Source organism: Chiloscyllium plagiosum, unplaced genomic scaffold, assembly GCF_004010195.1.
Source record: "Chiloscyllium plagiosum isolate BGI_BamShark_2017 unplaced genomic scaffold, ASM401019v2 scaf_11050, whole genome shotgun sequence".
Taxonomy (NCBI): domain Eukaryota; kingdom Metazoa; phylum Chordata; class Chondrichthyes; order Orectolobiformes; family Hemiscylliidae; genus Chiloscyllium; species Chiloscyllium plagiosum.
In genome coordinates, this window is record NW_025211829.1 from 1 (window position 1) to 24987 (window position 24987).

Sequence of the window (24987 nt, forward strand, 5' to 3'; positions counted from 1 at the left end):
CATGGTAGTGGTTGCAGGTGTGGAAGGTGCTGTCCAAGGAACCTTGGTGAATTTGAAAAATGTTGATACATTTCTCCAATGTTAATTAATTACACTTTCAAAATAATTAACAAGAGAAATAAGATGTTCATAACCTTTCAGAGTCTTATGTGTATCCCAATATTTATTTCTCTGTGTAAATATAGATTTGGTTTTATTGCTTTTCATTTCCCGATTTACTGTCTGTGAAAATGTATTTATGTGATCAGCTGCTTCTGTGACTGATGGCATTACTGCAGCTTAACGGTGCAAACTCCTGTTGAAGAACACTCTATCATTTGGAAATTGAGACAGTAAAATCTCTTGCTTCATAGACTATGATATATTTTGGTGTACCTTTCTTGGAGATACAAGGCATTTGATCTCACTTTGACAATTGAGTGCAAATTTGGATCCATTGCACCAAAATCACAATGCTGCTGGAAGAGAATTGAAAAGTGACGCACATTAATATGTAACTACATTTTCTGTTTATTTTACAGAGCAAATTTGTTGATGATTTGCATGTGCTAACCACTGAGGAATATGGAATATGTTTAAAATGCCAAAATGAATTCCAGCAGATTGGACACATGCTCACTATTCCTCTTTCGCTTTACGAACCTTCATCGGGGAAATGTTATAAGAATGTAGTAAGTGTTACTTTTTAAATCCCATGTGACATGTTTTAGGAGTCCGATATGGATTTGACCCTTCATGTTTGATTTTGATGCTTGGCTATTGAACCTAATGCTAATTGCAATCTCGAATGGCTTTTTAGTTAGCACAATTTCCCCTAACTTTGATAATTCTAGGATGTTGTTCAATAATCAAGCATCATGACACAGTTTAGCGAAAATTATTAATGGTTGATTTTAGCTAATAGTTTCAATGAATTCTGAAATCTAGACATTGATGATAAAATCAATATTTACGCAAGTCTAAACTTATGTACACTTTCTACAAAGTTAAACTGAATAAGACCAATCACATCATTGTTATGACACAACCAATATCTCAAAATATGAATGCTTTCTCTTTAAATGATCAATATTGCAAATTTAAAAAAAAGAACAAAGAATTAGCATTTTGGGACTCGAGACTCTCAAACCTCTGTGAGAAAAAGTAATATTCAAAAAAATCATTTTAAAAAGGCAAACACCTAATTTTAAAGACCCTTTATTTTTAAATCATGAACCCTAGTTCTTGATTCTCCCATAAGAGGAAACAATCTCTCTGCACTCAACCTGTCAAGACCTCTCAGGATCTTTTGTTTTTCAGAATTTGCCACTTGACTGTTCTAAGTTCTACCAGATCGAAGCCTAGCCTGTCAAACCATTCCATATAAAATAACCTACCCATTCCAAGTGTTAGTCTGATAAATGATCTTTGAACTACTTCCAATGCACTTACATCCTTCCTATATTCGGGTGAACAATACTTTACAAAACTCTTCAGATGTGGTCTCACTAGTGTTCTGTTTAACTGAAGCATAACTTCACTTTGTTTGTATTCAATTCCCTTCAAAACAAATGACAATATTTTATTAGTGTTCCTAATAAATGGCCTCTTTCTGCACTGTAGGGATTCTAATGATAGGATGGTACAGTGGTTAGCACTGCTGCCTCACAGCACCAGAGACCCACGCTCGATTCCACCCTCAGGCAGCTGTGTAAAGTTTGCACATTCTTTGTGTTGTTATATGGGTTACCTTCAGGTGCTCCAGTTTCCTTCCACACTCCAAAGATGTGCAAGTTGGCCATGCTGAAAAAACAGAATTGCCCTGTATAGCCCAAGGATGTGCTGGTGAATTGGCCATGGGAAATATGGGGTTAGAGTGAAGGAGTGGATCTGGATGGGATGCTTCTCGGAGGGTGAGTGCAGACTTGATTGGTCAAATGGCCTCTCTCCACACTGTAGGGATTCTGTGATTCTAACTATTTGCTTTAACTGCACAGTGACCTTTTTATGATTTATGCACCAGGGCACCCTTACTCTTCTGCATCTCAGAGCCCTGCAATCTCTAATCATATATATAATATGCTTCTCTTTTTATTCATGCTGCCAAAATAAATTTCATATTTTCACAGGTTATACTCCATTTGTTAAACTTTATCCACTCAATTAATCTATCTCTATCTTTTAGAACCTCCTTAGGTCCTCTTCATAATTTACTTCCTTACTCAACTTTGCGTCTTCCACAAATTTGAAAAATAAAATTCTGGACCCTTCATCCAAATAATTTAAAAATTTATGAACAATTGAGGTCCTAGACCTGATCCCTGTAACACACCACTCATTAAATATTGCCAAGCTGAAAAAGACCCACTTATGCCTACTCTCTGTTTTCCGTTACCCAGCTAATATTCTATCCATACTGACTTGCTACCCCCAAACCATGAGCTTTTATTTTCCACAGTAATCGTTGGCCTGCCACTTCTAAGTAAAATCCATCCACTAGTTTGGTTGTAGCTACACCACCATTTTAAAAATAAAATTATTCTTGATTGGATGTGGCATTGCTGGCTAGGCCAGCATTTATTGTCCATTCCTAAAGACCCAGAGAGAAGTTAAAGAATGAACCAGATTGAGGTGAGTCCGGAGTCCGGAGACCAGGTAAGGGTGCTATGTCCTTCTTTAAAGGACATTAATGAAATAAGTGTGTTTTTCCAGAATTGGGATTGAAAAACCTTTAAAAACCAGCAAAGACAACCAAAAAAGCATTGGTAGGGTGTGGTGATGAAATATGAGGTATGCTAGCTTGTAATATAGATTGCAAATGTTTTTATTTCGATATACATAGGAAAATTAAGAGAGAAGTGAGAGTGGAATCATGAAATCCCTACAGTGGGGAAGCCATTCAACCCCTTGAGTCCACACTGTCCCTCCAAAAAGCATCCCACCCAGACCCAACCCACACCCCCATTCCACCTCTGTAACCCTGCATTTCCCATGGCTAATCCACCTAGCCTGCGCATCCCTGAACACTATGGGCAATTTAGCATGTACAAACTACCAAACCTAAACATCTCTGGATTGGGGGAGGAAATCAGAGCACCCAGAGGAAAGCAACGCAGACATGAGGAGAATGTACAAACTCCACACAGACAATCACTTGAGGCTCGAATCAAACCCGTATCTCTGCTGCAATGGACAGTGGACCGCTGGAAAATGAGGCTGGAGAATTAGGAATAGGGGATTTTAAAAAATGGCTGAGAAACTGAATCAGTATTTTGCAACAGTCTTCATAGTGGAACATACCAGAACTTGAAGAGTCAGGCAGAGGTGAGTGCCATGGCCATCGCTAAGGAGAAGGTACTGGGGAAGCTGAAAGGTCTGAAGGTGGATTAATCATCTGGACCAGACAGACTACACCCCCATGTTCTGAAGGAAGAGATTGTGGAGGCATTGGTGATGACCTCTCAGGAATCACTGGAGTCAGGGAGTGTTCCAGAGGACTGAATAAGTGCTATCATAACACTCCAGTTTAAGAAGAGAGGGAGGCAGAAGATGGGAAATGATAGGCTGGTTAGGCTTGATTCATTGTTTAAAGTTTAGAGATTATTATTAAGAATGAGATTGCAGAGTACTTGGAAGTGCATTGTAATACAGAATAGGGCCGAGTCAACACAGCTTCGCAAAGGGGAGGTCATATTTGACCAATCTGTTGGAATTCTTTGAGGAGGTAATGAACAGGTTCAATCAAGGGAAGCCAACGGACATGATTTATTTGGATTTACAGAAGGATTTTGACAAAGTACTACACTGGAGGCTGTTAAATAACATAAGAGCTGATAGTATCAGAACAAGGTACTGGCATGGTTAGAGGATTGGTTGACTAGCAAAAGGAAAATAGTGGGAATTAAGTGTTTTTTTTGGGATAGCAGCCTGTGACTAGTAGAGTTTTATTGGGGTCAGTTTTGGAATCACAACTATTCATGTTATACATAAACAATATGAATGAAAGAACTGAGGGCATTGTTGCTACGTTTGCAGATGACACAAAGATAGTAGAATGATGGGTAGTTTTGCGGCAGCAGGAGGCTGCATAAGAACTTGAATGGGCTAGGAGACTGGGCAAAGAAACAGCAGACAAAATATAAATGTGGGAAAGTGTGAGATATTGTAATTTGGTGGGAAGAATAGAGGCATAGACTATTTTCTAAATGGGCAATGTCTTCAGAAATCTGAAGTACAAGGTGACTTTGGAGTTCATGATCAGAATTCTCTTCAGGTTAATGTCCATGTCCAGTGGCAATTAGGAAAGCAAGTGCAATGTTAGCATTAATTTCAAGAGGGCAAGAGTAAAAGAGCACAGATGTGCTGCTGAGGTTGTATAAAGCTCTGCTCAGACCGCATTTGGATTATTGTGAGCAGTTTTTAGGTGCCATGTCTATAGAAGGAATTGCTGGCTTTAAAGAGGGTCCAGAGGAGGTTTACAAACATGATCACATGGCTGAAGGGCTTATCACATGAGGAGCAGTAGAGGACGCTGGGTCTATACTTGATGGAATTGAAAAGAATGACAGGCATTTCATGGAAACATGCAGAAGACTCAGAGGCCTGGATAGAGGGGATGTGAAGATGTTTTCACTAGTGGGAGAGACTAGGACCTGAGGGCACAGACTCAGAGTGAAGGCATGACCCTTTCAAACTGAGATGAAGAATAATGTCTTCAACCAGAGGGTAGTCAATCTGTGGAACTCATTTCTGTGGAGATCAAGTCACTATTTAAGACAATGATAATAGATTCTTGGTTAGTTAGGGGATCAAAGGTTACAGGGAGAAGGCAGGAGAATGGAGTTGAGAAATGTAATCAGCCATGATCGAATAGCAGAACAGACTTGATGGGCTGAATGGTCTAATTCTGCTCCTATATCATATGGTCATCTAGTCTTAATACCCAACATAGTTTAGGGTGAGAGAGGAAAAATTTTAAAGAAATCTAAGAGGCAATTTTGTCATGCAGAGGGTGGTGCGTGTATGGAATGAACTGCGAGAGGAAGTGGTGGAGGCTGGTACAATTACAGCGTTTAAAAGGCATCTGGATGGGTATATGAATAGGAAGGGTTTAGAGGAATATGGGCCAAGTGCTGGCAAATGGGACTAGATTAAGTTAGGGTATCTGGTCAGCATGGACACGTTGGACCAACAGGCCTGTTTCCATGCGGTATAACTCTATGACTCTATCACCAAATCATCACAGACGCAAATTGGGTGAAAAAATGTACTTTTAAAAAATAAATAGAGCTTTTGACCTATAATGTTAGAGGTTTGATGGCATAGCTAGCAAAATACCCAGTAGCTTGCTGATCATCAAACTGGCCATGGAATCAGCAGTATCTGGGAATAATTCACCTTGAAAAGTAAAACACATTTGACAACTTGTTGACAAAGCCATTGTCTCCCCTGTTCATAATATGTTTAAAATTAGATTGCCTTAATGCAACCATCCAGAATATGTAAACCAGATTTTTTTTTCTGATTTAACATTGAAAACATTTATGTTTAACCAGATGAATTCCCTGAATGGCTTCTTTGAATTGCAAAATTTAGATGATGAAAACAAATGCTATTGTGACCAATGTGGAGAAAAGACAGCAACTCAACATGTAAGTACTTAACTAATAAATCTGAATTGAAATATTCATCCATTTATGTCAAACAGCCAAAATGGCATTTGTAATTTCTGTATTAGCAAGTAATTTTAAAATAAAACATTATTGGGATGTGAGCATCCATCACTTATTGACGGCCATCATTTATTGCCCATCCGTAACTGCTCAGAGGACAGGTAAGAGTCAACCACATTACTCTGGATCTGAAAGTACATGCAGTCCAGACTGGGTAACAATGGCAGATTTTCTTCCCTAAAAGACGTACGTGAACCAGACAAGCTTTGGTGACAATCAATAGTGGTGATATAGTCAACATTAGCCTTGTTTTTTCATTCTACATTTCTTATTGAATTCCTATTTCACCACCTCCCATGATAACAATTGAATGCTTGTCCCCAGAACATTAGCCTCATCTAGTAATATTGTCACTACACTGCTGTGTTCCCAATGATGTAGCATACAATTCACAAATAAACTTGGTATTTGTTTTGCTTCCTTTTATTTCAGTAATGCTTAGTCTTGTATGAAAATTATTTAAAATGCTTCTTTGCATTATTTGACAATTGCTTTCTCTTCAACAGGGCTACAGAGTGCATTCTTGGCCAGAAATACTCTGCCTACAGCTAAAACGCTTTGACTTTGTTGCAAGTTTGAGGAAAACGTTCATAAACAATACTTTTATGGAATTTACAGAAAGCATCGGCTTAAACAATTGTGAAAAAGAACTTCACAACCTCAAGGCGTGTTTTTATGCATGCAATAAGTGTGTGAATTTTCCCATTCTCGGGAGCACAGTGACTGACCTTCCCACCTATCCAAAGGGCTGACTGTTCTCAAGTTGTGCAGCTCTGTTGCTGGTACCACATTCTGGGTCAAACCCAGCACAGGGCAATGGGATTTTACCAGTTCTGGCCTATTTGAAGGCTATCACAGGAATGGCAACTGAATGAGGACAATATCCTACTTGCTAGTGCTGCCACCACAATTAGGGAGCCAGAAATATTGCAGCTTTGGCAAAGCCACTATTATAGGCATCATTGCTGCTGTCAAATGAATAATGAATGAGTCATCCTAAAAGATTAGGTTTATTTTAAACAGCCTGTCAAGCAGACCCAATTAATCAGGAGGAAGATCACCTTGATCCATAGTGTTATAGCCACAGGAACGGCCATTACCTCCAGAGGGCCCTCCATTGAATCTAACACAACCGTAGCAACATAGAAAATAGAAGCAGGAGTAGGCCACAAGGCCCTTTGAGCCTGCTCTCTCATTCAACATGATCATGGCTATTCATCCAACTCAGCACCCTGACCTTGCTTTCTCCCCATATCCTTTGATGTCCTTAACCCGAATATATAAATCCTTCTTAAAAACACCCAATGTTTTTGTGTCAACTACCTTCTGGGATAGAGAGTTCCACAGGCTCACCACTCTCTGGATGAAGTCATTTCTCCTCCTCTCAGTCCAAACTGGCCTAGCCCATTTCCTTAGACTGTGACCCTGATTCTGCACTCCCTGATCATTGGTTGCATCTTTCTTGTGTTTACCCTGCCTAGTCCTGTTAGCATTTCATAGGATTCAATGAGATTCACTTCACTGCTCTAAACTCCAGCGAATATAGTCTTAAATTATTCAATCTTTCTTCATATCCCAGTACTGCTATCCAAGGAATCAGTCTGGTAAAACTTTGTTGCACTCCTTCCATAGCCAAAACTCCCTTTCTCTGGTAAGGAAAGCAAAACTGCACACAATACTCCAGGTGTGGTCTCACCAAGGCTAAATGTAATTGCAGCAAACATCCCTGCTGTTGTGCTCGAATCTTTCCATTATAAGGGTTGACATACCATGTGCCTTTTTTGCCATCTACTCCACCTGCATGCTTACTTTCAGTGAATGGTGTACAAGACAAGAGGATGGTAGATTCGTAGGACTCATGTGGAGGTAGATATGGGGGCCAGGGTTTTGAATAATCTAGATATATAAAGGGTGAGAAAAACTTTCCCCACTGCTGATATGCTATGTGCCTTTTTTATGACCTACTCCACCTGCATGCTTACTTTCAGTGAATGGTGTCCAAGGATACCAAGATTTTGTTGTACCTCCCTCTTTCTCAATCAGTTACCATTCAGATAATGTGACTTCCTGTTTTGCTACCAAAGTAGACAAGCTTACATTTATCCACACTATATTCCATTGTACTTCATCTGTCATGCACTTGCCCACTCCTTCAATATGTCCAAGTCACACTGAAGCAGCTCTGCATCTGCCTTACAGTTCTGCCTTCTACACAGTTTTATGCAATCTGCAAATTTGAAGATATTGCATTCAGTTCCCTCATCTATATCATTTATTTTGGAAATAGTTTAGTACGCCACTAGTCACTACCTGCCACTTAAGACCCATTCACTTCTACTGTTTGTTTCCTGTGTGTCAACCAGTTTTCGAGCCATATCAGTACACTACCCCCAATCTCATGTGCTTTAATTTTACATGCTGATCTTTTATATGGGAACCTTATCAAAACCTTCTGAAAGTCTAAGAAAACTACACCTATTGGTGCCCCGTTATAAACTCCCCATCCTCAAAACCATCCAGATTTGTCAAGCATGATTTTCCTTTTGTAAATCACTGCTGACTCTCTCGGATTCTGTCACTATTTTCCAAGTCGTCTGCTAGTAAATCATTTGTAATGGACTCGAGCATTTTCCCTACTATCAATGTCAGGCTAACCGGTCAATTTTCTCTATACATCCTTTTTTTAAATAGTGGGGCTACATTAGCTATCATTCAATCTACAGGAACTGTTCCAGAGTTTATAGCAGAGTCTATAGAATCTTAAAAGATGATCAGCAATGCATCAACTATTTCTTGGGTCATTATCCGATAGATCCTTCATGCACACTTGGTCTCCCTTTGCCACTGCACGTTGCTCTTGAGATGACTGCAGTGGGGAAGAGACTGTTACATAGTTCCTAGGCAAAGGTTAGGGGAGAGATACTGCAGTTTTTATCAAGATTCATCCTGAACAGCTCTGTTACTTAGGGATCAGTGCTGTATGGTCTGTTCCCAAGCCAAACATCCACTGCACCTGGACTACAATCAACTTGTGAAAGTCTGCCCAAAACTGATTGGTCTTCCACTGCAAAGAATTAACCTCAACAGAGTGTCACGTTCCAAGATCCGGGGCTATGTCCTGAAGGACATACTAAAGCTTGGGGCAGCTGCCGCCAAGATGCAATGGGGAATGCTTTTCTTACCTGGCATCCCAGTAGCTCAGTGGTTAGCACTGCTGCCTCACAGCACCAGAGATCTGGGATTGATTCCAGCCTTGGGAGACTGCCTGTCTCTATGGAGTTTGCACATTCTCCCTGTGTCTGCGTGGGTTTCCTCCGGATGCTCCAGTTTCTTCCCACAATCCAAAGATGTGCAGGTTAGGTGAATTGGCCATGCTAAATTGCCCATAGTGTGCAGGGAAGTGTAGGTTAGCTGCATTAGTCAAGGGTAAATGTAGAGTAATAGGGGAATGGGTACTCTTCACAGGGTTGGTGTGGAGTTGCTGAACCGAAGGACCTGTATCCACACTGTAGGGATTCTTTTTATATTTCTAGATTATTCAAAACATTGGCCACAAGTATCCACTTCCACACTGAGTCCCACAAATCTACCATCCTTGTCTTGTTCATCTAATGTCCTGTTTCCCCAATGCAATAAGTGGAAATACTTTAGTGTCATTCATAAATTGCCTAATGCCCGTGTCTCATCATATCTCTACAAATCCTAATGATGTTTCTCTAATCTAGCTTTAAATGATTGCCATGTGACTGAAGGTAGATCCTCAAGCAACAGCCTGAATTGAGTAATTTAGGGAGACAATTCAATCTTGCCATCTTTTTCTCCCCAGTGTTAAAAGAGAACAATTTACTCAACTTTGATTGCTCTTTCTCAACTCCTCTACCCTGCATCAGCAAAAATGCCTTTTGTAGCATGGGCTATTTTTAAATGCTAAATGTGTTGTACTGTACATCTGTTGTTACTAAAAAACTTGATTTTCCCATTGCAGAACATCCCACAATACAAACTCATATCTGTGATTGTGCATAAGGACTTCGTGTCGTTTGGCCATTATTATGTTTATATAAAGAACATTGAAAAAAGAAAATGGCACTGTTTCGATGATGAATGTGTTACGGAGGTAAGTACTCATATATTTTAAATACAGACCACTTAAACTAAACACTCCTCCTATTGTTCAGACCATACAATTGCTTCTGTTATGGGCTACTTGAGATTGGTTATTTGTGGACACTGCCTGGCTACCTGAAGTACAGTCTGCCGATCTTGCTAATAAATTAGCAGGAAGAATGATATCCCAGGTACATCTTGCACATTATCAGGCAAATAGGTTATTGAAGTTCCATGCAATTTTAGCCAATTAATTTATTTGTCATTATGATGTAATGCAGTGTCAAAATTACATTTCCTTATTCCAAAATATGACTTGGTTTACTAGTATGACTGATTAAAAAGTATTCCTTCTCTTTGCTTGAAATCTTTACAATTGAAGCCATTTGAAAACTCTGAAAAAATCTTCGGACATAATTAAAATCTCAAATTATCTATCACTTGTGTATGGGAGAGTCATGTTTATATTAGTTGTATTTAGGAATTTCTGCTTCAATATCTGAAGTGGACACATGCAGTCAATTTTGTCCCAAACTTACAAAATGTGTACACAAACATTGGGTTCTGCCTATGACATCCATGAGTTTCAAGGCAGCAAAAGGGACTTTGAAAAGGAAAAGGAGGTCGGAAATTGGGAGGTAACATACAAAGACAGTGAGGTCAAGGGTTGATTTTGAGAAAAAGAGATAGTATGGAATATTTAAAGGAGAGAAGAAGATGGTGAGATAAATTATGATGATTGGAAAAAAAATGAACTTACCAATACAAAGAAGGTTTGGAGAATGTTATTTTTAAAAGATGTTATGCCTTATCAAAATGGGGAAGTTTTAACTTTTACAAATATAAAATAACTCCTTCTGGCCAATAAGGACATTTAGCAATAATCATGAAATCATTACATCATTAAAAACCTCATCACACAACAAGGGGCAGCATGGTGGCTCAGTGGTTAGCACTGCTACCTCACAGCACCAGGGTCTCAGATTCAATTCCAGCCTCAGGTGACTGTCTATGTGGAGTTTGCATGTTCTCCCTGTGTCTGTGTGGGTTCCCTCCAGGTGCTCTGATTTTCTCCCACAGTCCAAAGATGTGTGGGTCAGGTGAATTGGCCATGCTAAATTGCTCATCGTGTTAGGTGCATTAGTCAGAGGGAAATGGGTCTGGGTGGGTTACTCTTCAGAGGGTCAGTGTGGACTGGTTGGGTCAAAGGGCCTGTTTCTACACTGTAAGGAATCTAATCTAATCATAAGCAAGATAAAAGTTTTTCAAGGGATTTACCAAAAAGGCTTTAAGTGTAACGGTAGAAGTTCTCATTCGTTCAAAGGTTTCCTTTTGATCACATTCTTGGGGTCCTCAACAGTGTATCCAGGGAGAAATATAGAATCACTGATAAAATCGTCTATAGTTTGCTCACTCACAAAACAATGTGAAATCCAGACATTGCTGCTATTCTGAGTAAAGACAAATGCTTCCTTTTCAACATATGATCTAGGCTACTGTTAGTCATTGTGGATTCCGCCTGGTGATTCCTATGAAATGTCCACCCCTCTCCCCATATGTACTGATTTGTGACATATCTGTGGAATGAAACTTTTTAAAAAATTTTTTTGTTCAGTTAATAATTATTCTTCTGGAGCTATTATCATACACAAGTGGATTTTGATTGAGCCTTGGCCAAGCATTACAGAAATCAAGATTAACACAAGATCTCTCAAAAGCCTGTGTTAGTTAACTAATAATGCTGCTTAGTGAGCTTTGAGAAGATTTGTAGCTCAAGTTGAGGTTCTGGATGTAGGTTTGCTCACTGAGCTGGAAGGTTCATTTTCAGATATTTCATCACCCTCTAGGTAACATCTTCAGTGAGTCTCAGGTAAAGCACAGTACATGATTCCTGCTTTCTATTTATATATTTGGGGTTTCTTTAGTTTGATGATGTCATTTCCTGTGGTGAAGTCATTTCCTGTTCTTTTTCTCAGGGGGTGGTAGATGGGGTCTAAGTCAATGTGTTTGTTGATAGAGTTCCGGTTGGAATGCCATGCTTCTAGGAATTCTCATGCATGTCTCTGTTTGGCTTGTCCTAAAGTGGATGTGTTGTCCCAGTCAAAGTGGTGTCCTTCCTTATTTGTATATAAGGATACTAGTGAGAGAGGGTCATGTCATTTTGTGACTAGTTGGTGTTCGCGTATCCTGGTGGCTAGTTTTCTGCCTGTTTGTCCAATGTAGTGTTTGTTACAGTTCTTGCACGGTATTTTGTAAATGACATTAGTTTTACTTGTTGTCTGTATAGAGTCTTTCAAGTTCATTAGCTGCTGTTTTAGTGTGTTGGTAGGTTTGTGGGCTGCCACGGTGCCAAAGGGTCTGAGTAGTCTGGCAGTCATTTCCGAGATGTCTTTGATATGGGAGAGTAGTTATGGTTTCTGGACGTGTTTTGTCGGCTTGTTTGGGTTTGTTGCTGAGAAATCAGTGGACTGTGTTCATTGGGTACCCATTCGTTTGAATACATGGTATAGGTGATTTTCCTCTGCTCTGCAGAGATCCTCAGTGCTGCAGTATGTGTTGGCTCTTTGAAATAATGTTCTGATGCAGCTTCGTTTGTGGATATTGGGATGACTGCTTCTGTACAATTGAGAAAAAGAACCGGAAATTACATCACCACAGGAAATGCATCACAACAGGAAATGATATCACCAACCCAAAGAAACTCAAACATATAAATAGAAAGCAGGAATCATGTAAAGTGCTTCACCTGAAGCCCACTGAAGATGTTACCTAGTAGGGTGTCGAAACATCTGGAAATGAACCTTCCAGCTCAGCGAGCAAACCTACATCCGTAGTAATGCTGCAGCATATGAATTTTCAGATTGTATAAGTTCAATTATGTTATGAATACTGTTGATCTCTGCTTTGATAGGCAACATGGGACGATGTTAAAAAGACATTTGGATCCAGCTCTTCATCTGATCAAAGTGAATTTCAAATGTAAGGTTATTGCAATACATTCCATTATCTTTGTTGAATGTCATAGAGTCATAGAGATGTACAGCATGGAAACAGACCCTTCAGTCCAACCCATCCATGCCGACCAGATATCACGACCCAATCTAGTCCCACCTGCCAGCGCCCGGCCCATATCCCTCCAAACTGTTCCTATTCATATACCCATCCAAATGCCTCTTAAATGTTGCAATTGTACCAGCCTCCACCACATCCTCTGGCAGCTCATTCCATACACGTACCACCCTCTGCACGAAAAAGTTGCCCCTTAGGTCTCTTTTATATCTTTCCCCTCTCACCTTGAACCTATGCTCTCTAGTTCTGGACTCCCTGATCCCAGGGAAAAGACTTTGTCTATTTATCCTATCCATGCCCCTCATAATTTTGTATGCATGAGATGATTATTGCCAACTTTAATTGTAAAACTAAAATTCAGGTTTTTTTAAACCGTTTTTTGCAAAGCAAGGATTTGGAATTTAAGAAATAGAAATATTTTCAAGAATTGTCCTTTAAAGTCAAATGTATTCACACAAATTGTTTTCAAACACAAGCATCAAAATGGAAATGCTCAAAAATACTTAAAATAAGGTAAATACCATATATCATGCAAAGATTGCAAATTATGATGAATACGTAGTTGCGACAAAGATGAAGATGTTTTTCCTTTTAGCTTCAAGAATTTTTAAAATTTCTTTACCAACAGTATGGTGGGAGTGTGGAATTCACATCCACTAGGAAGCAGTTGAGGTGAATAGTGTCTGTACATTTAATGGAATGTTCGACAAACATACGAGAGAAGGAAATAGTTGGTTATGATGATAGGTTTCCATGTTTCCAAATAAGGAAGGAAACTTGAGGGGAGTAGAAAAACATTTGTGTGCACAAGTTGGGCTAAACAGTTTCTATGCCTTGCACCCTAGATCCTTGCAGAAACACCTTTACAAAATATGGGATCCAGAGCACATCTGTATTGAAGACACTATTTTTGTAGTTTAAGAAATGGGTGGTATAGTCCCCAATTCACAAAACCTTTAAACTTATTATAACTTATTAGTAACAATTACATCGGACACATGGCACCGAATGAAGCCATTCAACTCAACCAGTGCATGGTCCTTTCTTTCATAAGAGTTGAAATATGCACGGGCTATCCCTGTGCTTTTAATTCCTGCTGCCTTTTGTTATGCATGGTCTCCTGCAAGGGAGAGGGAATTGTCAGAAGGTATTGTGACTATATTTGACTGGCTGCCTTGATTAATTCACTGTCAATCTGTTTAAGGTTTCACTTAGGTGAGTGAAGAGGAATTGAGCAATAGCTGAGGATAGAGATGCAGTTGACCAGAACATGGCATTTGACAATGCACTCATTGACCTTGACCACTTGTCTGAGATCACAAAACCTCTACTTGCAGCTCGTTGCGTCTACGCTCCTGGCATTGACTTCTGTAGTCATTCTTCCTTCTAGTCAGTGCATGTCTGCGGGGCTTTCACTCACTGCGAGGATACAGGACACCTCTCCTTTATTTTCCACCTCTTTCACCAAATAAGCATCATAAAGCCTTGGGCATGCTTTCTCCCCATTGTCAGTATTGTTGATTATTCCACAAAGTTTTAGCCTGTTATATGTATGCAGTTATTTTGAAGTTAATCCAAATAAATCTGTAATTCTCACGACTACTGGAAACCTTTAAGGAAGTGTAGCCACCACATATCTGGAAAAGTTATTTTTGAATTTCTCACAGAAGCAGTCCAGACAAGACAGTTGCTGCATTGCTAAGAATCGAGGAAAGAAACACTTATAAAAAAAACACTATTTGTACTGTTTAGACAAATACAGACAGACAACAAATTAATAAAATGTTGATCTTTTCATTTTCTAGGATATATTACTGAAAATCTGCCTAGTTGATGAAAGTGCTACCAAGATGTAGAGTGTTCGGGCTCATCTGTAAGGGTCATTACAGGCTAACAAATTCTAAAGGGTAGAGAAGACCCACAAATGTAGCAGTACATGCAGTGCAACCTTACACAAATAGTTTCAATAATACGATATGTTTTAATACTTCAGGCTAGACATCTGCCAAAATGATTTGATTTATTATTGTCATGTGTACAAAGGTATAGTGAAAAGTGTTGCCTTACATGCTAAACAGGCAGATCGTACTGTGCAAGTGCATCAGGGTAACAGTACAGAGTGTAAGATGCAATGTTACAGTTGCCGAAAAAGTGCATAGGGAGATCAACATTAACAATAAAGAGGTCCATTCAAAAGTCTGATAACAGCAGGGAAGAAGTTGTTCTTGAATCTATTCGTACCTGTATACAAACCTTTATATGCCAGATGGAAGAGGGTGGAAGAAAGTATAACCGGGGTGAGAGGGATCTTTGATTTTCTTGGTTGCTTTCCCAATGCAGAGGGAAGTATAGATCAAGTCAATGGATGGAAGACTAGTTCGATGATGGACTGGGCTGTGTTCACAACTCTATAGTTTCTTGCAGTCTTGCAAAGAGCAGTTGCTATACTATGCTGTGGTACATCTATAAAAATTGGTAACATTCTTTATGGACATGCTGAATTTCCTTAGCCTCCTGGGAGTGTTGTTGTGCTTTCTTGACTGTCACATCAACATGAGTAAACTCGGACAAATTGTTGGTGATCATCACTACCAAAAACTTGACACTTCTATCTCCACCCCAGCACCATTGATACAGACAGGAGCATGCCTGCCACTCCACTGCCTGAAGTTAATGACCAGCTCCTTCATTTTGCTGATGTTGATGGAGAGATTGTTGTCTTTACACCATGCCATTAAGCACTGTATCACCCTCCTGTACTCAGTCTCGCCATTGTTTGAGATCCGACCTACAATGGTGCTGTCATCAGCAAACTTGTGAATGGGGTTGGTGTGAATTTGGCCGCACAATCAGGTGCATGGAGTATTGTAGGGGACCGAATGCGCAGTTTTGGGGGGCACCAGTGTTGAGGATTATCATGGAGGAAATGTTATCACCCATCATTGGCCTTGTTACAGAAGGCAAAATGAATTTTAATTTTTAAAATTCCAGAACTCCTGTTGCAGTACTATTTATCAGATCAATTGTGATGCACGTCTTTCCCAGTGGGCATGGAAAATAGCATGTGTGATGATGTTTGTACTTAGAAACTAGCCTACAACCAGTGATCAGTACATGTGAACCAACCATGTAACAAGTACCCACTTTTCTTTCATTGCCTTCATCAGTTCACAGAAGTAGCATCTCATTGCCACCACTGGGCTGTGGTAAAATTGCTAAGCTGATGCTCAAAACTTTTCTATGCTACTATCAGCACAATATCTTGTCTGTACACTTGGATCCGTGATTAACAGTAGTGCACTGGATGTAAATATATGTAACACGCTATATACTATCACAGTTTAACAATTTTCATTTTGTTTAGAAACGGAGTAGCTTATCTTCTTTTTTACAAGAGGATGGATCAATCATTTCAGGTAGTCATCCATAACTCATTCAAATATTTATGATAAGTTTACAAAGTAAATCCTGGTTTCAATCCATTTTGAAAAGTTACTCACTGAAAATTGAGCTTGGCTTTTTACTCTAACTTTGGGTACATGCATGATAATACAACTGTTATTGTCACATACAAACATGCAAAAGTCTTCGGTATCATGGTGTTATAGAGGTGAAGATGGAATATTATTTTTGGCATTGGTTTTAACATAACCAATCTGTTGGAAATTTGTTAAATGGCATCATGTTCTAATCTGCATTATTTGCATCAATAAATTGAATGGAACCCATTATTATGACTTACTTTCGAAAAAACATCATAGGTCATTGAATATTATGTGCCAACTGTAAATGTTTAGATATAAACTTTATATCTTTATTTCTGTTGGTTATCAGTACTTGCTAAATGAGGAAATCCATTGAATGCATTCAAATTAATAAAGTTGCATAGCCAGGCTTGTAAAAAGATTTGGGTTTATACTACACCAATAAGTTTTTTATCTATGAGCTTGGTGCTGGATTTGCAGTCCTCATTATCAACCACTCTGTTCCTCAGAAGGCCAAAGCCTGCATTGTCACATTGGAGGCGTACTGATTTTCATCATGAATCCCATTCAGAGGATTCTCCCAAGAAATGGGAATTGATCTATATTGTCTGGAGGCCTGCCATGTTTTATGACAGGGGTCGGTGTTGTGCAGCGGGAGTAGGCTGGTAAAAGACCTTTGTCTTGTAGATATTTAGCCTAAGGCCCACCCTCTTCTGTACCAATAATTAGTGATATTTTAGAACTCAGCATCTATGTGCTCACATGCACACATAAATAGAAAACAGAAGAATACCTCCATGGATGCAAATAAATGAAATTCCTTTATAGGATATAATGTTGCATTTACTTTTAATTCTGCATCTTTAATATTGATTACATTTGTAAATATTAACTAATAGAGACTAATAACTTTTGTTTCCCTTCATTGTAGTAATGCAGAACTTGCTGTCTTCCAACCTGGGATCAACACCCTTCTTCGTTCTTTGAGATATTATCTACACATATTCCAAGCCAAAATCACTTTATCATTTTGGCATAGATTTTCAATAAAATGTACTACCTGCTTGCAGATATTAATATTTCCTAATTAAATTATGACATAGCTGAAAAGAAGAATGAAAAACTTCATACTAAGTCTGAATGCTAAATAAATTCACAACATTTTTCAATTTTGAAACATTGGTTTATTAAAAATAGTCTTGGATTACCAAGAAGATGAGAAATGCTAGTGAAACCATTAAAAGCAAACTGATTCTCAAATCCTTTTCCAAATATATATTGTGATTTCAACACACCCTGAAAAATATCAAACAAATATAAAATTTGCAAGATGTTTACTTGCATTTTATAATGAAATATTCTGTATTGATGAAAGATTGAGGAAAAGCTTATTCCTATCAAAGATATTGAAACTACTTTCAGATATCCAAAGTTAAAAATCACACAACACCAGGTTATAGTCCAACAGGTTTAATTGGAAGCACACTAGCTTTCGGAGCGACGCTCCTTCATCACCTGATGGAGGAGCGTCGCTCCGAAAGCTAGTGTGCTTCCAATTAAACCTGTTGAACTATAACCTGGTGTTGTGTGATTTTTAACTTTGCACACCCCAGTCAAACACCGGCATCTCCAAATCATGACTACTTCAGATATCCATACCTCGTTAGTTTTTCTTAACCCTCAAACACCCTTCCCCGCCTTTAAAAATACCTGAATTAAGTTTTAAAATCCTAAACTGGCTTATAGTAAGATGTCTCTACTACAGAATCCACCATAGGCTCTGCCTATTGAGCCAGAAAAGTCAATTGGCTTCAGTCTTCAGATTAGAGGAAGAGTGAGTTCCATTGTTGGCAAGCTTCACAATAAGCCATACTGGATGGAACTGCTCGGATGGATAATAATGTTAGACTTGATTCTGATACCCTGACACATCCGTCAACAATCACTGTTTAGTTTAACAAGTAATAAATGGACTTTTGAGTGAAGACTAATATAATTTTTAAAAATTGAACACTTGATTGTCAACACTAAAAGTATTGCTGATTAGTTATATTGTGAGAAGGATTAGCAAAACTGTATGAAAAGTGAATGAATAGATTTTGTATTTTGTGTTGTAAAGATCTTGTGTTAAGATCTGTAAAACACAACAACACATTTAAGCAAAGTATTGCTTGTTACATTTTATTTTACTTTTTTTTGCTCTAATGTTAGTTTTCCTTTAGGTTTACTCAATGGAAATCACTGAATGAGAAGTTTCTATTCCAGCCGCAGTACCAGAACAGCTCTTAGGAAAGTTACAAATGTATTCTGTTTGTGACAATGGTAACCTTTCCCTCCTCACCATTCTTGACCTGTTGCAGCCTTTGACGCAGTTGACAACACCATTCTCCCCCAATATCTCTTGGCTGGTGGAACTGCTCTCACATGGTTCCATCCTTATCTTTACAATCATAGCCAAAGAAACATTTGCATTGGTTTCTCTTTCTGCTCCTGCACTGTTACATCTGGTACCACCCCAGGCATCATTAGTTAGTCCCCTCCTACTCTCATTAACATTTGACTCAAGGCAACATCATCCAAAGGCATGACATTGGTTTTTATTTATATGATGGCAACAGCACCTTATTGCCATTTCTCTCATACCGTGTTACTAAATGATCCATCTGCTTATCCAACATCTTGCACTGGATGAGCAGAAATGTCCCCCTGTTAAATATTGGGAAGACTGAAGCCATTGTTTTCAATTCCTGCTCCAAATTCCATTCCATAACTACCAATTCTATCCCTCTTCCTCGCAACAGTCTGAAACAAAGTCTGTCTATTCACATCCTTGATATGGCATATGACCCTGAAATGAGTTTCCAGCATCATATTCATGCCATCAATAAGACTGCTTTTTTCAATCTCTGCAACACCACTTGGCCACACTCTTGACTCAGTTCACTTGCTGCTGAAGCCTCCATTCACGCCTTTGTTACCTCAAGTACAACTGCTTCTGGTTTGTCTCCAGCATTCTCAGTAAATTGGAGGTTATCTATAACTCTATTGTCAATACCTTAAAGAGCTGCAAGTTCCTTTTCCCTATGCTTGCTGACCTTATGATTTTTGACTCTTGATTAGTGTCTTGATTTTAAAATTCTCATCTTTGACCTTGCCCTTTGCTAGGTCTCTAATCTCCTTCAACCCTGTGAGATATCTGCACTCTAATTCTGTCCTTATGTGTACCCAACTGAAAATATCTCCACCATTGGTAGCTATGTCTAAGCCCATAGCTACCAAACGCTGAATCTCTACTTACACCTTTCTGTCTCATTAACTCCCTTTCCTCCTCCTCAAAGACATTCCTTAAAAATCTATCGTTTTAATCAAGTACTGTATTTGTTCTTCTGATCAAATATCACTTCATATAGCACAGTGTTATGATTTGTTTTATAATGCTCTTATATTGTTTTGGTTTGCTTCATTATGATAAAACATGCTACATAAATATAAATTGCTGTTGTACAATTAGGTCTTTCTGAATTTTCTTGATTTGAATGAATGATCAGTGGGTTGCATGTCCACCTTCTGCACTATAAATAATTCTATGGTGGATTTGTGGTGTCTCCGGGTTAGTTTCCATTTGAGTAAAAGCAAAATAGAGTGCTGGAAATCTGAAACAAATGCAATGCTGGAGAAACATAGCAGTCTGGCAGCATCTGTGGACAGAGAAACCAAATGAATGCTTCAAGTCTGATATGATATGGTACTTCTTCAGAACTCTACTTTCTGTATCCACAGATGCTGTCAGACTGCTGAGTGTCTCCAGCACTTTGTGTTTTAGTTTGAGTTTTTATGGAAAAACATCTTCGCCCAAGGCAACAAACTGAAACTTGATCTGTTTCTTAACTCAAACAATTATATTTGCTAGTGTATGCCAAACTGTCATAAAGGTGCTTGCTTGTACTCTGCTGCGGGCACAGCACAAATGTTATCTTGAGTTAACTTAGCAACCAAAAGGGACAAATGTGCAAAAAGACTTTCAGAACATACATGTTAATTATGGAATGAAACATGGGCTGAGAAGTGGCAGGTGGAGTTTTAGATAAATGTGAGGTGCTGCATTTTGGGAAAGCAAATTTTAGCAGGACTTATACATTTAATGGTAAGGCCCTACTGAACAAAGAGACCTTGGAATGCAGGTTGATAGCTCCTTGAAAGTGAAGAGTTGGAGGATTTGAGCTGTAGGGAGAGGGTGAATAGGCTGAAGAGGTCGGATAGGCTGGAGCGTCGGAGACTGAGGGGTGACGTTATCGAGGTTTACAGAATCATGGGGGGGCATGGATAGGATAAATAGATAAAGTCTTTTCCCTGGGGTAGGAGCATCCAGAACTAGAAGGCACAGGTTTAGGGTTAGAGGAGAAAGATATAAACAAACCTAAGGGGCAACTTTTTCACAGAGAGGGTGGTACGTGTATGGAATGAGCTGCCAGAGGAAGTGATGGAGGCTAGTACAATTGCAATATTTAAAAGGCACCTGGATGGGTATATGAATGGGAAGGGTTTGGAGGGATATGGGCTAGGTGCTGGCAGGTGGTACTGGATTGGTTTGAGATATCTGGTCGGCATAGACGGATTGGACCGAAGAGTCTGTTTCCGTGCTGTACATCTCTATGACTCTATGTAGAAGGCTCGAACAGAATTAATCTAACTGCTTTTAAATTAATGAAAGAAACATAAATTTTAATTAAACAGTGGGTGGGATGGAAGTGTGATAGACAATCAAGATTAAAATTAACACTAGCATTGTAAATTTGTTAAACTGAAAGTGCCATTGCAGCTCATGATATCTCAGGCCATTTTATTACGTTAAAATAAAACTTGTAAACATTACATATTATTTTAATTTTACTTCTTTTCACTCATCTTTGTATAATTGTGCATGCTCACACCAATGCATTAAAATTATACTACCTGAATGGGATTTCTAATGGAATTGGCTTATTGATGATTGGAATATCATTTTCTCCAATATAAACAAATTAAAAGAGTTTATTTTTTGGCATTTTCATAGATGATCACTGCGAGCAACTTTTGGTATTTGTCATCTCTACAAGTTGTCAAGAATTGTTTGAGATAGTTCACCGCCACCAATCCTCCTTTGTCTTTGCTATGTCTTGGATCTATTTAGTAATTAATGGTAAAGCATATACTACTGCGGAGAGCCGACAGAAGATCAATTGTTCTAAGATACAAGGGGTTTATTGCATAATAACAATCAATGTAACATTTGGACAGTCATACTTATTAAGACCTGAGGCAGTTAGTCGATATATTCACTGCCACTGAAAGCTCAAGTAGAAGGCTCCCCAAAAGACTGTGCGACATCAGTAGAATAGGTGGAGCCAATGTAAAATGAACAATAGCCCCTTCAGAACATCACCTTAGAAAACATTTTTAAAATTCATTTATGGGACATGGCTTTGCTGGCTATGCCTTTTAGTGTTCATCCCTTATTATCACAAGGCAGTGATGGTGAGCTGCCTTCTCAAAGCTACACACACAGACAAACAGTCTTGTTATGACTGGGAATTTCAAGATTTTGATCCAGTAACACTGAAGAGCAACATATTTTCAAGTGAGGATGGTGAGCTGCTTGGAGGGGAACTTGCAGATAGCAGTGTTTCGTCCTTGTCTTTCAAAATGTAGTGGTAATGGGTTTGGAAGATGAAGTTTAAGAAATCTTGATCAATTTCTGCAGTGCATCTTGTAAATAACAAACACACTGGTTCTATTGTTTGTTAGTGGGAAAGGGAGGGAATGTTGTGGATGTGGTGTCAATGAAGCAGGCTGCTGTGTCCTGGAACAAAAACAGAAAATGTTGGAGAGGCTCAGCAGATCTGGAAGCAGCTGTGGAGAGAAAACATTGATAAGGTTTCAAGTCCAGTGACCCCCCTTCAGAACAGAATGGTTGGAATAATAAACATAGCAATTTAAAATAATTTAAATTTTCCTATAGCAAAAGGTCTCAATTGGTTTTTCCATGAAGAGTTCACGACAGCACAATACCATTTTTCCTTACTACATTCCAAAGGTCAAATTTTACTCCCGATCTTCAGTGCAAGAAGCAAAGCTATCTTTCAGATAAGACATTAATCCAAGCTCAATTTGAAACATCTCAGATAGATATAAAAGACACCTTGGCACAATTTAAGTGACAAGATGATGAATCAAGCCCAAGCTCAACACTTCAAGGACAGCATAGTTTGTTACAAAGCAAGATTTCCAGAAGTTTTGAAAAGCACCAGGAGTTTATTTTGACGTGACTTCAAATAGCAAAATCCCATTCCTGAATTTAAAATATTCTTACAGCAAAGCATTGCAGAAGCAAAAAAAAATTTAGGGAATACTGCAGGAACTTTGAGGTCGGAAAATAATTAAGGCCACAGTACATATTTTGGGACTCAGTAAAGCATAATTAGAAAAGGATGCAGAATCCTGGTATTTTGATCCAAACGAGTACATAAACAGCCAACGCCTCCTAGAAGCTTCAATGCGAACTTAAACTACTCAGATCATTCAGAACCATCACGTGACTCAACCCCGCGCGCGCCCGATTTAAACAGAGCGGAAATGACTTTCCTCCACTGCCCCGTTCATAAATCAATATTGAAAATGAAGGTACATATCGAGTTTTTTTAAACAGCGCAGCAATTTAAATTTGATGTACATCCCCGAGCTGGTGTGTGTTCACGATTAGAAGTTTAATTTAAAGTTCTGATGTGACGTCACGGAACGCGCCCAGCCGAGCCTATAAGAACAGGAACCAGCGACACCAACAGTCTCTCTGAGGGTGTCGCTAACTCTGTACGGATGGTCTGTATTCCGCTCTACGAAGAAGCGGCTCGGCCCGCGAGCTGCCGTCATGATGGTAATTCGTTACGAGATAGCGGTTGAAGTGTATTCTCAGCGAATGATTCGAGTTTCACAAACTTATTATTCTCCAGTGGAAACGCACCGCGTGTTTTGAGTGGACGGGGTGCTGCTGGCACCACGGTGAAAGGAACGCTTGCGCTTTTCCCGGTCACGGTATGTGTGCCGGACCCACGCCTGCGCTGATCACTTTATTTCTCTTTGCGCCAATGCGGCGCATGAGCTGTTCCCCTCTCCCCCGTGTGCCGGTCCGGCGCCTGCGCCGTTTCCCTCTTTCACCCCCGGCCCCGTGCCGATGGGGCGTATGCGTTGTTCTCTACCACCGCGTGTGCGAAGATCGGGCGCCTGCGCCGTAGCCTCCCTCCGCCTGTCTCCCGTTATCTTCCCCGCACCTCGCTGTTGACTTCCGGAGGCTAGTTCGCCGGAATTTCCGTCTGAGCCCCGTGTCGGGTTCCATTACTTTGCCGGGGACCTTTTCGGTCGCACGTGTTCTTTTCGGCAAGATGGCGGCCGGGTCTCTAGGGGAGGGGGGGGGTAGTGGGGGAACTGGGTATGCGGCTCTTCACCCATCACACTATCCGGGGGAACCGCGGCCCTCCCACGCAATCAATAGGCGCCTCTGTTCAGGGCTGGAGCCAGTATGGCGCAACTTGAGGCGAAGGCACTTTTTATCTGCTGCAGGTTCAGGAGGCGCACGGTGGGATTTTCGTTTCGTTCGCATGAATGAATCACTTTTATAAAACAGGAATTGCTGGAGGATATCAGCAGGTCTGGCAGCATCTGCCTTGATGAAAGGTTCCGAGTGTAACCTCGCCTCCCCTCTTGTGCTTCGGTGGCTCAGTGGTTAGCCCTGCTGCCTCACAGCGCCAGTGATCCGGGTTGAAGTCCCGCTCGGGCACGTGTCTGTGTGGAGGTTTGCACATTCTCCCCATGTCTGCAAGGGTTTCCTCCCAAAGATGTGCAGGTTAGGTGAATTGGCCTTGCAAACTTGCCTGTTAATTAAGGGTAAATGTAGGGAAATGGTTCTGGGTGGGTTTCTTTTGAGTGTAGGACTTGAGCCGAAGGGCCTATTTCCACACCGTATGGGATCTAATCTGGAGAAAGCAATTCTGCCAATGTAAGGACTGCAGATGCTGGAGATCAGAGCTGAAAATGTGTTCCTGGAAAAGTCCTGTGACCTTTATGCTGCTTTCCCACTACAGATGCTCGCTGACGTGTTTCTCCAGCACTTTACGTTTTTGTTTCAGATTTCCAGCATCTGCAATTCTTGTTTTTTGTACTTGGTTCTGTATTTTTGTCTGTAATTGTGTATCGTTAGTATTGAATTGCAAAGATGTGAGGAATCACTTAAGTTTGCAGGGGCATAGGAAACACGATTAATATGAGGTGCAAAGGATATTTTGAGCTTGTAAAAAGCCTTTTATTTCTCCTTTTAATGATAAAACCGAATAGGAAGTGCTGTCAGATTTGAAAACTGATGATCCTGTTCTGATTCTGACTTTTAAAATATGAAACTTCATTTTTAACAAATCCTGAGTTGAAGAATGAAATTACTGATTATTACTATTTTATTTTAACTGTTGATACCTCTGCTGGAGTGTGTTAATTGGTCAGTTTCTTTAAATGTTGTACTTCAATTCTACATCAAGTGGGTGCAAAGTCCATGATTCCTAGTGTCATGGCCACCTTTTGAAAAACTGGGA

The 24987-nt window shown here is 39.7% G+C and overlaps 1 protein-coding gene and 1 non-coding gene across 4 annotated transcripts; both read left to right on the forward strand.

Annotated features, from left to right (window-relative positions):
- The first annotated feature begins 523 nt into the window (after positions 1–523).
- Positions 524–21932, forward strand: LOC122547141 (ubl carboxyl-terminal hydrolase 18-like). 3 transcript variants are annotated; one of them, XM_043685725.1, is made up of 7 exons: positions 524–671; positions 5535–5630; positions 6218–6376; positions 9697–9828; positions 12730–12797; positions 16252–16303; positions 17304–17829. In XM_043685725.1, the coding sequence occupies exons 1-7, from the start codon at positions 612–614 to the stop codon at positions 17304–17306; spliced, it is 570 nt and encodes a 189-aa protein (XP_043541660.1). In that variant the 5' UTR covers positions 524–611; the 3' UTR covers positions 17307–17829. The 3 variants fall into 3 exon arrangements, with proteins under 3 accessions (XP_043541660.1, XP_043541662.1, XP_043541663.1); XM_043685727.1 differs by lacking the exons at positions 16252–16303; positions 17304–17829 and adding an exon at positions 21426–21932; XM_043685728.1 differs by lacking the exon at positions 6218–6376.
- Positions 21933–24715: 2783 nt separating this feature from the next.
- LOC122547142 lies at positions 24716–24784 on the forward strand. Its single transcript, XR_006310900.1, has one exon. It is a non-coding gene; the product is annotated as a small nucleolar RNA SNORD49 (small nucleolar RNA).
- The last annotated feature ends 203 nt before the right edge of the window (positions 24785–24987 follow it).

Excerpts from the sequence above, each read along its gene's own strand:
- LOC122547141 (XM_043685725.1), top strand. The coding sequence starts at position 612 with ATGCTCACTATTCCTCTTTCGCTTTACGAACCTTCATCGGGGAAATGT. Across the intron at positions 5,631-6,217 it reads AAAAGACAGCAACTCAACAT|GGCTACAGAGTGCATTCTTG; the intron begins GTAAGTACTTAA and ends TCTCTTCAACAG. Across the intron at positions 12,798-16,251 it reads GATCAAAGTGAATTTCAAAT|AAACGGAGTAGCTTATCTTC; the intron begins GTAAGGTTATTG and ends CATTTTGTTTAG.